Consider the following 17,184-nt stretch of genomic DNA (forward strand, 5'->3'; position numbering starts at 1 on the left):
ATCTGGTGGTATGCCGCTGTGAGATCGATGGTCGAGAACCATTTTATGTCCTTGGTCTGAGCCAGGAGGTCGCTGATACGTGGTAACGGAAATTTGTCCACTAGGATATTTTTGTTTAATTCCCGAAGGTCAATGCATAAGCGCACCTACCCGTTGGGTTTACGCACCACGACCAGTGGCGCCAACCATTCTGCGCTCTCTATGGGCTCGATTACTCCGCTCTCTTCGAGGCGTTGCAATTCTTGTTGTACCGCGTCTCGACAGTTGAACGGGATGTTTTGCACTTTGTGGCTCACCGGCACTGCTCCTTCCTTCAGTACTATCTTGTGCATAAAGTGGGAAAGTTGGCCTATGGTGCCTCCAAAGACGCTGGGAAAGTCCTTTCTCAAGGTGTCCTCTTTGAGGTTGTGCGTGTCATCTGTCATGAGAACTTGGATGTTACCGCTGGGGTTGAGTTGTAAGCCTAGGGGGCCTTGGCCAGCCCATCCCAATAGTGAGGGGCCCTTTTCTGCGACATATAGTTTGCCTGTGGCCCTCCTGCCTTTGAACTCAAATTAGAGAGGTCTGAGCCCTACTATGGGGATCTTCTCGCCAGTGTAGGTGACCGGGTGTATGTCTGTAGGGTGTAGTTGGTGCCCTATCGAGTTGTCAAAGTTCGATTCCCAGGCTGCTTTTTGTATTATGGTAAATGGGGAACCTGAGTCTGCCACCACTGAGACCTGTACACCCCCAATGGTCACTATGCATGAGGATTTCTTTCTGGCGTTGCCATCAATGCCCCAAACCTGGTCATCAACACAAAGTATGCAGTCGTCATCCCATCCTCGTCGTCAGTTTATGGTGTTGCCGCTCAGGATACAAATGCGCGGACACTAAGAATGGTTTGAAGCTATTTATTAATCGAGGGTAAGTGCGTCTATACTCTCCAGTTTACAGGTTACACTGGCGCAATGCAGCACGCAATCCTGTCAGGCACCCACGTGACCCGTGGTGCCTGAGGGGATTGTGCGCTAGGAGTACACCACTAGACTGAGACACCACAATATTCCACTCTGCACCCTCATCGGGTCCGGCACACTTGAGCTCCTGCTGCCTACCATGGAAACTGAAGGTCAAACAAAAACACACTATGACTGACAGAAAGTTTGTATGCATGTCCGTAAGCACACACTCACAAATGCACTGTAATTAAAAATGTGAGGTCTGCAAACAGCTAATCCCCCTGCAGAAATAGCACGACCGCACTCTTCATTTTAAAATGTTTGTTACTTCTAAATATGGGTCTTTATCAAAATTTGCTCTAAGAGAAAAAATGCAGGTGACCAATCTGTGATCATCACTAAATATATTTTTCTTTGGGAAGGCTGCTCAGGTGTACATGTGTAAGGTATGTAACCAGTAATTTAATAAATATTAAAAATCCTATGTGGGTATATCTAAAATTTACCTCTATACGTTTGGAAGCATGTAAATATTAATTTGAAATGTTCATGATACACACCATAACAAGGAGTTTTTTCACCACCAGTAGCTACTACATAGTGATTTGCTAGTCTGCTAAAATGAATAATGGTGTCACATTTTTGGATACCCTCCAGAAATGTGAGGTGGCTGACTACTAAGCCTGGGCTGAGTTTACGGAGATCTGCTGCGCGGAACTCCGCGAAATGCAAAAAAAACTCCACTGTGCTACGCAGAGCTCGACAAGCAGCGGAGTACGTTGGATAAATGCTGTTCAGTGTGATCTTCAGTGCCAGGTGCTTGTCGGCACTGTGCAATCATCTCGAACAGCACCATGCGCATACAAGTGGGCGCTGCTTCCTTTCTGCCGCTCAAGTAAAATTTTACTCGAGCGGCAGCTTTCTGAATGCAAGCAGACAGTTTCTCAACGCCAGCGCTCGTGAGCATACACGACCACTCGCAATGAGAAATCTGACCACCTGCGTTGAGAAATCTCACTGGGAGGTTGATTTTCCATGCTAACGCAGAGTGTGGAAATCTCTGCCAACTCCACGAACGGAGCAGAGTTCACCGCCCAGACTTACTGACTACACTGAGACCTGTCTCATGCTAATTCCTTTATTAGAAACAATTTATCCACTAATTTCAGCAGTTCATTACAAAACTATTTAATGACTACATATGTGTTTATATATAATTTGAAATACATTTGAGAAAGTGGATACAAAATGACTCACCAGGACACTGTTTGTGTTGTTGAGCTGAGAATATTTATACTGTATCCTCTACAAACATGATTGAGCAATATACGTATGTGTTATATATGTACTACTGTTATCCTTAGACATTATATCTGGAAATAAATTGTCTTCCAACATGGCGGCTTATCCATTCAAAGTAATTGGCCACTTTAGTGTAAACACCGGGGTATCCAGCCACTCCACAGTTTTCACCCCAGCTGACAATCCCCCAGAGGTATGCCACATTGTGCTTATCAACACACACCAAAGGCCCTCCGGAGTCCCCTTTGCAAGAATCAATGGATCCGTCATAGGTACCTGATAGGTTGAGGGAGGATGGAGAGAGGAAAAGAGAGAGGCAGTTACAACCTGCATTTATAGAGGTATTTAGAAGTAGAAACAGGTAGACAGTTTGTACCTACTGCAGGTGACAATGCATTGAACGCAAATTAAGATATCAAAGTTTACAGTGAACGAATACTGAACCAGGTGAAAGATAGTGAGAGGAAGCACATTTATTTCACTTTCTTTGAAAATTCCAGAGACAATAAACATTACATAATTGTTGAATACTAGTGTCTTGCTATTGGATGGGCTCTCAAGAAGTTTCATCATATATTTATAGTACTTCATTTGTGGAGTAACCACACACAATGAGGGGATCAGTGGGGAAAGGAAACAACAAGTTTTTTCTGCTGGGTAATCACCCTCAATTTGCACCGAGGAACAGCATAAAAAGGTAGACATTCAAGGCAAATAGACACTGGAGAGATGAACTGATTAAAATATCCTTTAAAAGAAAAATATTAGCACTGTACAATCTAGACCTTTGGAAATACCAGTGTAATAATTTACACTGTGTTTTGTGCCACGGTTTATTGTTATAAAACTTTTAGAAAAAAATAAACGGATATGTGAAAAAGGCAGACCTTCAGGGTCTGATTCATAAAGGTAAACTTACACTTTTGTGAATGTTTACGATTGTTTGCTATTCACAAAGGGATTACTAGTAGTATCTTTACAAATGTAGAGTTTCCACACATAAAAAGATAGGACAGTCAATTGTAAACATACAAAAAAGTGTAAGTTACTTTTGTGAATCAGACCCTCAGTTTAAAATGCAAAGCCCAATAAAGACTGAAACTTTAGGAAGAGCCACTTTCTCTGTGTTGCCCATTCTGGACCAAATATGGTAAATGGTAAATGCAGACTTAACTTGCTTCTTTCAAGTGTATCTTATAAAATTCAATCTTGAGTTACACCATTCATTCTTATACTGTTTTTTAGGTCGAGCTTGGGCAGCTCATGTGCTGCTGCGAGGCATGCAGTATTGGAGTATGCACTTGACGCCCTGCCCACTTTCTGCCCATATTTTTCATTGGCTTGTGTCATTGTCCTTCATAAATGCTGACTTCTGATTCGTAAATTGGCCCTGTTAGTCCTTCCAATAGTCTTCATTTGTAACCTCCCATGAGGACCCACCCTTTTACTTGGGTTGTTACACGGTATGTGTTATTTAGTCTGTAAGCATTATTTTTTTTAATGAGTTTCTCGTACCGCAGGCATGACATGCGCTGCCTCAGCTGGTTTTGAAAGCAGCAGGCACGCCGTGCTTTAGCTTCAACAATGGTAGCCTGCTGACTGCTCAATATTATTCCTCCTCTCACAGCACTGCGGCAGCTTTCATATTTCCAACGCAGCTCTTCTTTCACTTACCACTGGGACCTCCGTCATCACGGCTCAGAGCCAGATAAATTATCGTCAGGTTATGTAAAATTAGCGCTGCATTCTCTTGAGGGCACATAACAGCTCCCAGCCAAGCCTGCTTTTCCACAACTCTCTTTGTGCTGCCTCTACTTGGAACACCCGGCAGGACGAAAGATTAGTCTTCCTTGGGTTCCAGTATTCATGGACGGGAGCGTGTCCGGCCCCCAGTAACGCCCACATTTCCAGCTCAGCTTTTAAAGAAGCATTTGCAATGCAATAGGTCTTGCATTTACGCAGGTTTAAGCTATTGGCATTAGAAATGACAATGCCTTTTGTTTATGTTTTAAAAACCAAAACAAAAATAAAGGCATCATTTACAATGGCAATAGCTCAAACTCTCATAAATGCGAGACCTATTGCATTGCAAATGCTTGTTTCTATATGAAAGTGGGTGCTGAAAGGTACTTGTAATTTAGGAGGAGTGGATTTGTGCCAAAGTGTGCAACAGATGCTAGCTGAAGCTGGCAGTGGGGGTATGACTCCTCTTCTCTGGTTGCTTGGGTCATAATTGGAAATATATGGATCTTTGACACTTCTTTATGGCTAGTGAGTGGAATGGTGTGTTGATTTTGAATATGTGTAAGCATCATGTTGGACTGTTGTCTTTCCTTTGGTAGAGAAGGGTTGACATTGCATACTCTCTAATTTTACATCACAACTTTCTAAATTCAGTTCCCACCCTAAGAGTTCCACATTAGATGGATCCTGATGAAGAGTTCAGCTACTTAAGTGTACGTTATCAATAAGACCCTTGATGAACTACACTAACACAACAGATTAATTTTCTAGAAAGGGTATATTGGTTAAGGCAGACTCCTAACTTTACTACTCCTAAACTGAGAAAAATCCTAACTTTTAGACTTTCTGTATTCACAGAAGGCATTTAGGAATCCTAAAGTTAGGACTCCTAACTTCTGTGAATACCGAAATGAGTAAGTGCCTTCTGTGAATTCCAAAATGAGTAAGTGCCTTCTGTGAATAACAAAATGGTAGTAATTTTAGGATTTTGTCTTAAGTTAGTTCTGCGAATTGGGCCCCAAAAGTGGATGTTAAGGCAAAAAAGACCCACTCTGGACAAGCTGTTTATGGCACACTTTGATCGTCTCCTTCTTCCACTCTGTGGTTGAGTGTCTTTTGTCACTTCGACTCCACTCCTAGCTGTTCATAGACAATGTTTGGGAAAAATGAAAAATCCACATAATGACTGCACATATGCTGTGAAAGCATTAACCCCTTTACCGCAGTGCAAATTCTGCCGCGGTGCGGGTGTTCCATTAAGTGGGCGGGGCTGCGTCGGCCAGCGGACGTGCGCAGCACTACCGAGGTAGTGCTCGCGACGGCCGTTGGCCGACAGGCGCACTTAAAAGGTTAAATGAAAAGCTTCATAAAATTTATGACAAGAGTGTGTCCCTCCTAAAAAGAGATAGTGCGGGTTTTTAGATTCATGGTTTTGTGATTGTACAGATCTGAAGATAGTGAGTGCAAAATTTGCATCTGTTCACACTTTGGACACATTGGAATTGGGGGTTATCATGAACAAAGGCAGCGTGTTATTCCTTATTCCAGTATATGCTGAGAACACATGTTCAGTATTTGATCCTGCAATTTGCACCATGTTGCATGTGTCACAAATCATAGGACCACACACCTGCAATTTGCTCCCTCGTTATTATCCTTTTGGGAGCAAACAGGAGCTTGAGCCCAAAACAATAGTATTGATCTGTTAATATTGCATATATTGTTTTTTTAAAGTAACATAACTTGATCTCAAATACTTTCCTCACCTGAAAACTCATTAATGTAAATAATGTGGGTCTGTATCTAATAAAATAACCCTGTGCCTAATAGTGCCTTTTAACACACACAGTAAACTGTATATTTTCCTGTTTGTTTTTATGGAATCCAGAGGGACGTGATTTCTACCCATGATTTTGCTAGTATTTTGGGAACAGACTGATTTGTACATCCATGAGATATAGTGGGTTAACGTTTTTTTGTCAAACAGAATGAATGTTCATATTACACTCTATGGATCACATTTTTTAACAACTTTATTTATGATTATTTTAGAAGATGCACAAGGAACAAAAATATATCAGAGAGAAAGTTAAATTGCTCAATAAACTCAACTGTGGATCACATTTGAATAATTTTTATGTGTTTTGAACCTAGAAATTAGAACTTTACCAATATGATTTTAATACCAATTGCATAAAAACAGTAGAATAAATTGATATTAGGAAAGTTACAAAATTATTGAGATCAGGAGACGTTATTTGAATAAGTATGGGTTTGAAGATAACTATCAGATATACCAGAGTCAGGAAAGTGTTACTATGCTCCAGTCACAAAAAACTAATGTTCCAGCCTGCCTAAATGAATGGATGTAATACTGTTATTTGTGTACTGTCCGACACTAGTATAATATTATTTGGAACATCTTTAAATATAAAATAATACGAAGCGATACGGCTTGACTTTGAATATTGTGATTGTATTGTCACAATTCACAATGGGATTGTATATAAATCTACATTGATTACTATCTTCATATATCTGTTGGTAATAAGAAATAGGGTCCTCTGTGAATTTAGAATTTGACTATAGGTTCCACAGTGAAATGGAGTTTGTAATATGGTCATATGTTTGAACATTTGACAGTAGTAGATTTTGTAATAATGTTAAACTATACGTTTTTTTAATCGAATTGATGTTTTAATTTGCCAAAGTTTAATTTGTATGTATTTTTGTATGATAGTCATTACAGCCCTGGAGATGTTCTAATGTGTTGGAAACAAAATTTGTTGGCTGTATCTTTTCGTGTGGATAAAATAAATGTTTGTTGCACAAACTGAAGTCAAACTGATCGCCTTGTATGGATGTAGTGAAAATGCAGAAGAAGAAGTAAAATTGAATATCTTACTACTGACTGGACGGACTTTATCATTTACTAAGTAATTTAGGAGTGCACTCCAATATATAAAATGTAAGTTACTTTACTGTTAATATTGTGGTTCACAAACTTGGTAGTAGGAAGTGTTGTAGCTAATCTCTTTTGGTTTTGCACCCATAGGTGACACATTTAGAACAAAGGGTCCAGGCATGTGGGAATTAGACTACAGCTGTATTTTTAATTAATGTAATAAATGAACTTCAATGAGGAATCATGTCCATAACTGTGCCCTCAAAATAAACCCACCTTGCAATGCAATAGTCACTATTAAGCTATTCAATATCCCATTGCTGCCATGTATGGTAAAGTTATACATTAACACACTGATAGTATTTTAGGCAAGAATTATCATTGAGTGATTTTTCATTTCTAAGAATCATCGTGGAACAAATGTCAGATTTTCCTGGTAAATATCTGTTTATTCTGAAATTTTTATGGCTCATCAAGGGGTCCAACACTAGCATTACCTTTATACTAAACTGAAAATGCCACATAGGTAACTCAGTTTAATTCCAAATTCAATAAAAACGCTTGTGCTGATACTTGCCTCTTGTTATGATACATGAAACATTTTGGATTATAAACTCAAATTTAGCCTAGGGACGTGTTTATGAAAATGCATCCAGAACTGGAAATTCTGTCAGCTCAATAGATCACGAAGTAGGAAGCAGGGAATATGGAAAGAGAACAGAGGTCACACTGTGAATAAGAAGCACTTACACCTAGCTACTTGCACAGCCATGCCCGCTGCATCATGTCCACTTGATCTCTGGCTGCTTCGCCATAGGGGATTGTGTTAGGAGAACTTAGATGCCAAGATAGTGAATTTGAATTCAGATGACTACCTGGGAGACAGAATCCCTGATTGCTAAGACCCAAAGATACCTCTACAAAAAGGATTTGCAGTTTGATTGGTTATCGTGGACAAAGCGAGCAGCATCTGTATTTGCTTCCCACCGAAACTGTTAAGAGAAAGAAGAGCTGGGAGGCAGAGAGTCTGGCATAGTTCTCCCCCCAAGGAATGCCCATCGGCAGACAAACATTGGCTGAATGGTGAAGGATACGTCAGGTAAGGCAGATCTGTTTGATGTCACAGAGGTGGTCTATCAAAGACAGTAGGAAAACAGCCAGCCCAACTGAAACCCACATTTGGATACCAGTGTGGACCGCCCAAGTTGCTGAGCTGGTGCAGTAGAAGATCCAGGTAGGCTGGGCTGAGAGGGCACATGGGCAAGAAAGAGAACCATGGGTACAAACCAACTCGAAAGCCTATTTATATATCTACAGTCTGAGGGATATTGGTTAAAAGCCCCACACAGATTTCTGTACAAATGCGCCAGGCAAGAATAAGTACAGCAAGGCCAAAGAAAGCATCTTGATGTCTATTGAAAGCCAGAGCCACGAGATAATGTCTGTAGCGTCAAAAAAGGAATTGTTTACTTAGACATCAAGGGACATATTTTGGTATCAACAGTCACGTAAACAGGACCGGCCGACATGGTTTCCATGTCAGAAAGGCCGGCATGGAAACCCTGCCAGGAACCATGCACTGTAATTCAGAAGGCAGAAACGCCTTCCATTTGGATGGATCACTGACAAAATATCGAAGGTCAAAAAATCCACCTACAAAAATATCGAAGCAAAAATATCGATATCAAGAATATCGACATCATATCTACAACATGGCAAGTACAAAAATATCGAAAAAAAATATCGATGTCACAAATATCGTTATTAAAAATATCGGGGTTTTTTTGTTTAAAAAAATATGTAAAATAAACTAAATAATACTTATAAATAAAATAAACAGAATTAAAAATATTTCATGTTTAAAATTAATAAGTAATATATAAAATTGAATGAAACATTAATTAAACATATACATATACTAAATATATAAACGTACTTAATAATCAGTTTTAATATGTATTTTAATAACTTATAAATTATAAAAAATATTATAAATTACAAATACATCTATACACATAAAACAATAACATCAATAAAAATTAAATAATTATGTATACCAAATTAAAACATTTGTATTTACTTTTCAAAAATTTTAAATTAATGATGTACTATATTAACTAAAATAATAAAAAAAATATTATATAGCAGACGGAATAAAACTAGTATTACAACCCCCAAAAACACAACAGTAAAGATAATGTTGGATAGCGTAGCGCTTAAAATTACTATTCCCACTCCAGGGAGTGCAACAGCAGGGAAAGCGTTGGATAGCGGGAGGGTAAAAATTACTATTCCCACTCCAGGGAGTGCAACAGTAGGGAAAGCGTTGGATAGCGTAGGGGTATAAATTACTATTCCCACTCCAGAGATTGCAACAGTAGGGAAAGTGTTGAATAGAGTAGAGGTTAAAATTACTATTCCCACTTCAGAGAGTGCAACAGTAGGGAAAGTGTTGGATAGCGTAGGGGTATAAATTACTATTCCCGCTCCAGAGAGTGGAACTTTAGGGAAAGCGTTGGATAGCGGCAGGGTGAAAATTACTATTCCCACTCAAGGGAGTGCAACAGTAGGGAAAGTGTTGGATAGCATAGGAGTATAAATTACTATTCCCACTCCAGAGAGTGCAACAGTAGGGAAAATGTTGGATAGCGTAGGGGTTAAAATACTATTCCCACTCCAGAGAGTGCAACAGTAGGGAAAGTGTTGGATAGCGTAGGTGTAAAAATTACTATTCCCACTGCAGAGAGTGAAACATTAGGGAAAGTGTGGGATAACATAGGGGTATAAATTACTATTCCCACTCCAGAGAGTGCAACAGTAGGGCAAGCGTTGGATAGCGGGAGGGTAAAATTTACTATTCCCAGTCCAGTGAGTGCAACAGTAGAGAAAGCGTTGGATAGCGTAAGGGTACATATGACTATTCCCAGTCCAGAGAGTGCAACGGTAGGGAAAGTGTTAGATAGCGTAGGGGAAAAAATTACTATTCCAACTCCAGAGAGTGAAACAGTAGGAAAATTGTTGGATAGCGTAGAAGTAAAAAAATAACATACTTATAAATAAAATAACTTTTTTAATTAATTAATGAATTAATTATTAAATAACTCTAAACTATTTACAAATAGCAATAAATCATTAATAAAAACATGATTACCAATGACTAATTAATTAACAATAAAATAATAATAAATACCAATCCATACTAATATTATAAAGAGAGAGCCCAAACCTTTGAGGCGGGTAATCTCAGTAACCACAGCACCAATCACAACACCCAATACAGCGTTGGAAAGGGCAGTTGCAGCAGAAGGACATAGGCTATGCAGACGGCCACCATATACATTTAAAAGGTAAAAGAACTGTGCCAGCAAAGTAGTCCGTTGTGGGCGTGTCTGCGTTCTGCTGTGGGCGTGTGCTGGGGGCATGACAAACGCTGGGGGCGTGTGGTACGTTCCGCCCTTCATGCCATGTGAGTCGTAATTGCGCTGCATCAAGGGGACCGCTGAGGGGGTGACACACTGGGGGCGTGACACGCTGGGGCCGTGACAAACGCTGTGTGTGTGTGTCCGCGCTGTGGGCGTGTGTCCGCCCTTCATGCCATGTGAAGCGCCAATTACGCAATTGCGCCACATCAAGGGGCACGCTGGGGGCGTGACAAACGCTGGGGCGTGTGCTACGTTCCGCACTTCATGCCATCTGGGTCGTACATTAATCAGATCGTCTGCTGTGGCCGTGTGCTGGGGCGTCACAAAGGCGTTCACCTCGAAGCGTGGTAAGTAACCATTCGCTAGACTCCCTTGGGGGACTGCCCGTTGTCTCACACATACTGGGGGTGCCGAATGCAGTGTGTGCCTTGGCCTGGGTGCGTCTGAAAGGGCCGAACGCAGTGTGTGGCTTGGCCTGGGTGCGTCTAAAAAGCACTCGGGCGAAGAGCGTCGGTGTGGGTCATAAAAAAATAAGAAAAGCGGGAAACAATCATTCAAGTCTCACACAATTCTAATTGTTAGGCGGCCGCCGCTGGCCCTCAAGCGGGGGCACACGCGACTGAGCGTGTCTGCAAGGACAATTACTGCAGCCTCTCATGCGCACTGTTACTGAACTATCACATTAAACCAAATTACACGCGCCTGCTAACATCAGCCAGCTCAGCCGGGCTCAGGCGGCGGGTCACTACACTAATTACATGCGCCTGCTAACATGAACCAGGGCTGCAGCTGGGCCTCAAGCGGGGGGACACACGCCTGCTAACATCAACCAGGGCTGTAGCTGGGCCTCAAGCGGGGGAACACGCGAATGACCGTATCTGAATACACACATTACACACATTCTATTTCATACCCGGACAACGTTGGGACGGGCTGCTAGTAAATAATAATTAATTAATATTAATTACCAAATAACAAATGTTAATATATTAGTTACATTTACCAATAAATAATATTTAATAATATCTAATTACCAATTAATGATGAAACAACAATAATATAATTTTCATAACTAAAACATTATACATTAAAATAATTACCAATTAATAATTATTGGCCAATAAATTAATTATCAATACCCCCCAAAAAAATGTATAATTATTAATTACATTTCAATTACTTTAAAAACTATTACCCTATAAACACACAACACACTCCAATAATAAAATAATACACAACATAATTATCAATTAATCGATTAATACAAATTAATAAATTAATTACCAAATAATAACAATGAATGACCACTTATTAATTAACAAATAAATAATTACCAATAACAATTATTTAAAATAAATTATTACTTAATGACAATTAAATTACTTCTCACCCTATTCCCCTATAAACCCACAACCCGCTACAGAACTTAAACTAAAAAATTAATTAAAATTAAATTTTCATTCTTAAAAATTAATAATTAATTTAGTATAATTAAATTACTTCCCACCCTATTCCCCTATAAACCCACAACCCGCTACGGTACTAAAAAACAAAAATTACTTAAAAAAACCTTATTAACATATAAAAATTGTATACATATATTTTAAAACAAGTAGAAAACTTAACAAAACACATAGAACACATACATATTAAATACATAATAAAATACATAACAATAATATAAATATCGATATTAGTAACATTGATAGTAGTAACATCTACATATTTGATATCGATATTACTAACTTCGATATTACTTACATTGATATAAAAAAAATCAATATTACTTACCTTAGGGTTAATATTCTGTCCATCGATATTCTAAACATCGATATTCTGTCTCTTTCGATATTGTGACATCGATATTAGTGTAGGTCGGAATTTTTTTCCGATATTTCTCAGACAATAGAGTTTGAACAACTTTGCCTAATACAACAAAATCCCATTGTAGAAATCATCAATACTACTAATGGAAAGGGGAAAGATAAGACTGATGATTTCCAGTCGTAATACAGAAGCCCGAACAAAGAGGAGACAGCAATAAAAATTAAATTAGTCTTGAAATAGGGAAAGACAATTAAGAGACACATTTGGAGAATTGTTTTTTAATTTTTAACTGATGCCCAAGTCTACAGTAAAAGTCTGCTACAAACATTTGTATGGAGAAATTAGATGTATGCGGGGCTATTGAGCATAACATTGAAAAATACAGTTCACAGATACAAAAGCAGGAGAATAGAAGCTCGATCTTTGGAGATTTTAGCAGGCAGATGCAAAAAAGATAACAATCTACCATCCAAAGATATTGAATAAAATATTTGTAATGACCAAATTAGAGAAGCAGCAAAACAGGATGAGAAGATCAAATCTATGCTTTGTGTGTATTCCAGAAAATTCAATACATAGGTCCCAATGTAGGTGGCCAAATACCGGTCGGTAACGGTGAAATTCGGTAAATTTCACCGTTATCGACCGGTATTTAGCCATTCCTGATGTAGGTAAGGAATCGGTAATAAGGAATCGGTAAATACCGATTTCTAAATACCAATTCCTTATTGCCCTTGCATTTAAGGAATCGGTAATACCGATTCCTTAAATGCAATGTAGAAAGTACATTGAAGAGTGCTTTTGGGCCTTAAGAAATCAGTAATTACCTTTGGAAACCCTGGCACCCTTGAAATACATGCAAATTCCTGGACTGGAATCAAGCATCCTAGGATCGGTTTCTGGCTATCAGCCGTCTTCAGCCAGGATAGCTTGACTCCAGTGGTGTGGAGAGCATGGGACTCACGTCTGAGCATACCCATCCCACTCGGGGTGACAAATGCAAAAACAACAGTTTATGGACAGAATGCAGAACAATGTCATACATTCACCCCAGTACAGAGATCTGGGCCTAAATCCATCGTTTTTTTGCACTCCAAACCACCCCAGGTCAGACATGGCCATATGCAAATCAGCCTTGACCCTGTGCCTCATGGGAACAGTCCAGCCCGAACTGCCAAGCCATGTCTTTCCTGGACTGGAATCAAGCATCCTAGGACCGGTTTCTGGCTATCAGCCGTCTTTAGCCAGGATAGCTTGACTCCAGTGGTGTGGAGAGCATGGGACTCACGTCTGAGCATACCCATCCCACTCGGGGTGACAAATGCAAAAACAACAGTTTATGGACAGAATGCAGAACAATGTCATACATACACCCCAGTACAGAGATTTGGGCCTAAATCCATCGTTTTTTTGCACTCCAAACCACCCCAGGTCAGACATGGCCATATGCAAATCAGCCTTGACCCTGTGCCTCATGGGAACAGTCCAGCCCGAACTGCCAAGCCATGTCTTTCCTGGACTGGAATCAAGCATCCCAGGACCGGTTTCTGGCTATCAGCCGTCTTCAGCCAGGATAGCTTGACTCCAGTGGTGTGGAGAGCATGGGACTCACGTCTGAGCATACCCATCCCACTCGGGGTGACAAATGCAAAAACAACAGTTGATGGACAGAATGCAGAACAATGTCATACATTCACCCCAGTACAGAGATCTGGGCCTAAATCCATCGTTTTTGCACTCCACACCACCCCAGGTCAGACATGGCCATATGCAAATCAGCCTTGACCCTGTGCCTCATGGGAACAGTCCAGCCCGAACTGCCAAGCCATGTCTTTCCTGGACTGGAATCAAGCATCCTAGGACCGGTTTCTGGCTATCAGCCGTCTTCAGCCAGGATAGCTTGACTCCAGTGGTGTGGAGAGCATGGGACTCACGTCTGAGCATACCCCTCCCACTCGGGGTGACAAATGCAAAAACAACAGTTGATGGACAGAATGCAGAACAATGTCATACATTCACCCAGTACAGAGATCTGGGCCTAAATCCATAGTTTTTTTGCACTCCACACCACCCCAGGTCAGACATGGCCATATGCAAATCAGCCTTGACCCTGTGCCTCATGGGAACAGTCCAGCCCGAACTGCCAAGCCATGTCTTTCCTGGACCGGAATCAAGCATCCTAGGACCGGTTTCTGGTTATCAGCTGTCTTCAGCCAGGATAGCTTGACTCCAGTGGTGTGGAGAGCATGAAACTCACGTCTGAGCATACCCATCCCACTCGGGGTGACAAATGCAAAAACAACAGTTGATGGACAGAATGCAGAACAATGTCATACATTCACCCCAGTACAGAGATCTGGGCCTAAATCCATCGTTTTTTTGCACTCCAAACCACCCCAGGTCAGACATGCCATATGCAAATCAGCCTTGATCCTGTGCCTCATGGGAACAGTCCAGCCCGAACTGCCAAGCCATGTCTTTCCTGGACTGGAATCAAGCATCCTAGGACCGGTTTCTGGCTATCAGCCGTCTTCAGCCAGGATAGCTTGACTCCAGTGGTGTGGAGAGCATGGGACTCACATCTGAGCATACCCATCCCACTCGGGGTGACAAATTTAAAAACAACAGTTGATGGACAGAATGCAGAACAATGTCATACATTCACCCCAGTACAGAGATCTGGCCCTAAATCCATCGTTTTTGCACTCCACACCACCCCAGGTCAGACATGGCCATATACAAATCAGCCTTGACCCTATGCCTCATGGGAACAGTCCAGCCCGAACTGCCAAGCCATGTCTTTCCTGGACCAGAATCAAGCATCCTAGGACCGGTTTATGGCTATCAGCCGTCTTCAGCCAGGATAGCTTGACTCCAGTGGTGTGGAGAGCATGGGACTCACGTCTGAGCATACCCATCCCACTCGGGGTGACAAATGCAAAAACAACAGTTGATGGACAGAATGCAGAACAATGTCATACATTCACCCCAGTCCAGAGATCTGGGCCTAAATCCATTGTTTTTTTGCACTCCACACCACCCCAGGTCAGACATGGCCATATGCAAATCAGCCTTGACCCTGTGCCTTGAAATACCTCCCAGTATTACCGAATCGGTAATACCGAATGTCTTCACATTCATTCCTATGCGCCTCCAAGCCCATAGGAATGAATGGGTAGGTATTCCTTATTACTGAATCTCATTTACCGATTCAGTAATAACGAATAGTAAGGATTCGGTATTTTGTATCTAATTTTTACCTACTGAAATACTGATTTCTTAATACCGAATCGGTAAAATTCGGTATTAAGAATTGGGTATTTCACAATTACCTACATCGGGCCCATAATTCTTCAGCCAAGAACAGCATTTAATTTGTAAAACAATAAAGTGCCAAGGCCCTCTTCAGGAGCCTACTGCTACTTGCACTACCCATTGCGGCAGTATCAACACAACAACTGACCATCACACCGTACAAGGGTAACTATTCAGACTATTCCAGGCCCGCAAAGCTATAAGAATGGCTTGGGCAGCAAACATTAGTCATTTTTAATGAATATTGAATGAATTAATAACTGTAGTTGTGTTCCTCTTTAAGCAAGACAAACAGCGCCACCATGTGAAAGATTGTCACAAGTGGAGGTGTTGACAATTAGGTGCCGTTGCTGAGCACCTGAAAGCCCATGCTCAAATTACGCACTGGCCATGGATATTATTGAAGAGTTCATTTAGAAATTATGTAGTACCTGAACCGTACAAGATTAATCTATGTGTGGCATGCACAGAGTTTAGAGATAAGGAGACGCACTCTTTTCTCGTGCATAAAGAAACTAAACGGGTATGTCATGAAAGGGTGCTTACACTACAAAAGTTTGTTAGCATCACACTATCTAACGTACAGTAGAACTCACAGGGATTGCTTTGATTGTAGTGCGCACTGTTCCTAGTGAGAAATGTTTCTCAATTGTTTATGTAGCTTAGTAAAAGTTTTTGAAACAATGTTCATATAAAAAAAAATTTGTGTATTCTGCATAACTAAATAAAAACAATAACAAATATTTGACAGCGCTATAGACTACATATTATCAAGCCAAAGCAATCCTCAATTTGTAGAACAATAGACAAAACTATTGCAAAAAGGAAATGGCTAAAATTTTGAAAGAGTTTGTACTGGAAAGAAAATGTGTTAACGCCTCTACAATATGGTAAGAGATGTATGCAGGAGAGGAATTTATGGTAAACTACTTGCATGGAATATAAAAACCCATTTTATATGTAATTCATTAACTAAAATATGAGATTTGTATATTAGAACCTGCTCTATAAAAATACAATAACTAAAATTGTAAAAAGGTCACGGACAACTGGTGAACAAGATCCTTAAGTATTGCCCGGCGGTGTCGCCACTTGAACCCACAGAATATTAACCAATGAAGAGGCAGGCGCTGGAGACGGGAAGGCAGGAAACAAGGTTTATTCTCTCCGGAGGAGAACACATCAGTTCGGACAGCAAGTATCGTCACGTGGTGCTCTAGCTGCATCTCTGAGGCCTGGCCTCTTATATACAGGTTTATAGCTTTATTACATATAACACATTCTTGGAAATGCTTTGATGTACGGAAAGACATTCTCGGAATCCCCGCTCCAAGCCCGTTCCCACACACATTTACAGTTGAAGTCCCCACCCCGGTCACAACAGGTGCTGATTATCGCGCAGCTGGATATTCCGCCGATTCGCGGAATGTGGGGGTTCGATCGGATCTCATAGGGTGGGGGCTTTGATCAACTCGGGGGTCCTTTGACGAGGGAAGCTTTCTACTGTACGGGGAGGGGCAACGAACAGTATCGGCAGAGCTAGGTGTCAGCCTGGGAACGAGGAAGACAAGCGGGCACAGGAAAGGGGGTTTTCGCATCAAAGGATCTGGGACTATGAAGGGAACGAAGGGAGGTGTCGCGTTGGGGACAGGATGGGGCTCTGAGACAGAGCTGCGCTGGAGAGGGGTTTATGACCCAAGGCATGCGAGAGCGGGGGGGTTGTCAGTGT

At 41.0% G+C, this 17,184-nt stretch overlaps 1 protein-coding gene across 3 annotated transcripts in view; it reads right to left on the reverse strand.

The window, feature by feature from the left end:
- Positions 1–2,065: 2,065 nt before the first annotated feature.
- The window catches only part of CFI (complement factor I), a 365,757-nt gene continuing 350,638 nt past the window's right edge, over positions 2,066–17,184 (reverse strand). For all 3 annotated transcript variants that reach the window (XM_078676680.1, XM_078676681.1, XM_078676679.1), the window contains one exon: positions 2,066–2,519. In XM_078676680.1, coding sequence (XP_078532806.1) covers positions 2,302–2,519 — 218 coding nt within the window. In that variant the 3' untranslated portion in view covers positions 2,066–2,301. The remainder of the gene's footprint in view (positions 2,520–17,184) is intronic.

The sequence above is a fragment of the Lissotriton helveticus genome, chromosome 2_1 (assembly GCF_964261635.1).
Source record: "Lissotriton helveticus chromosome 2_1, aLisHel1.1, whole genome shotgun sequence".
Classification (NCBI taxonomy): Eukaryota; Metazoa; Chordata; class Amphibia; order Caudata; family Salamandridae; genus Lissotriton; species Lissotriton helveticus.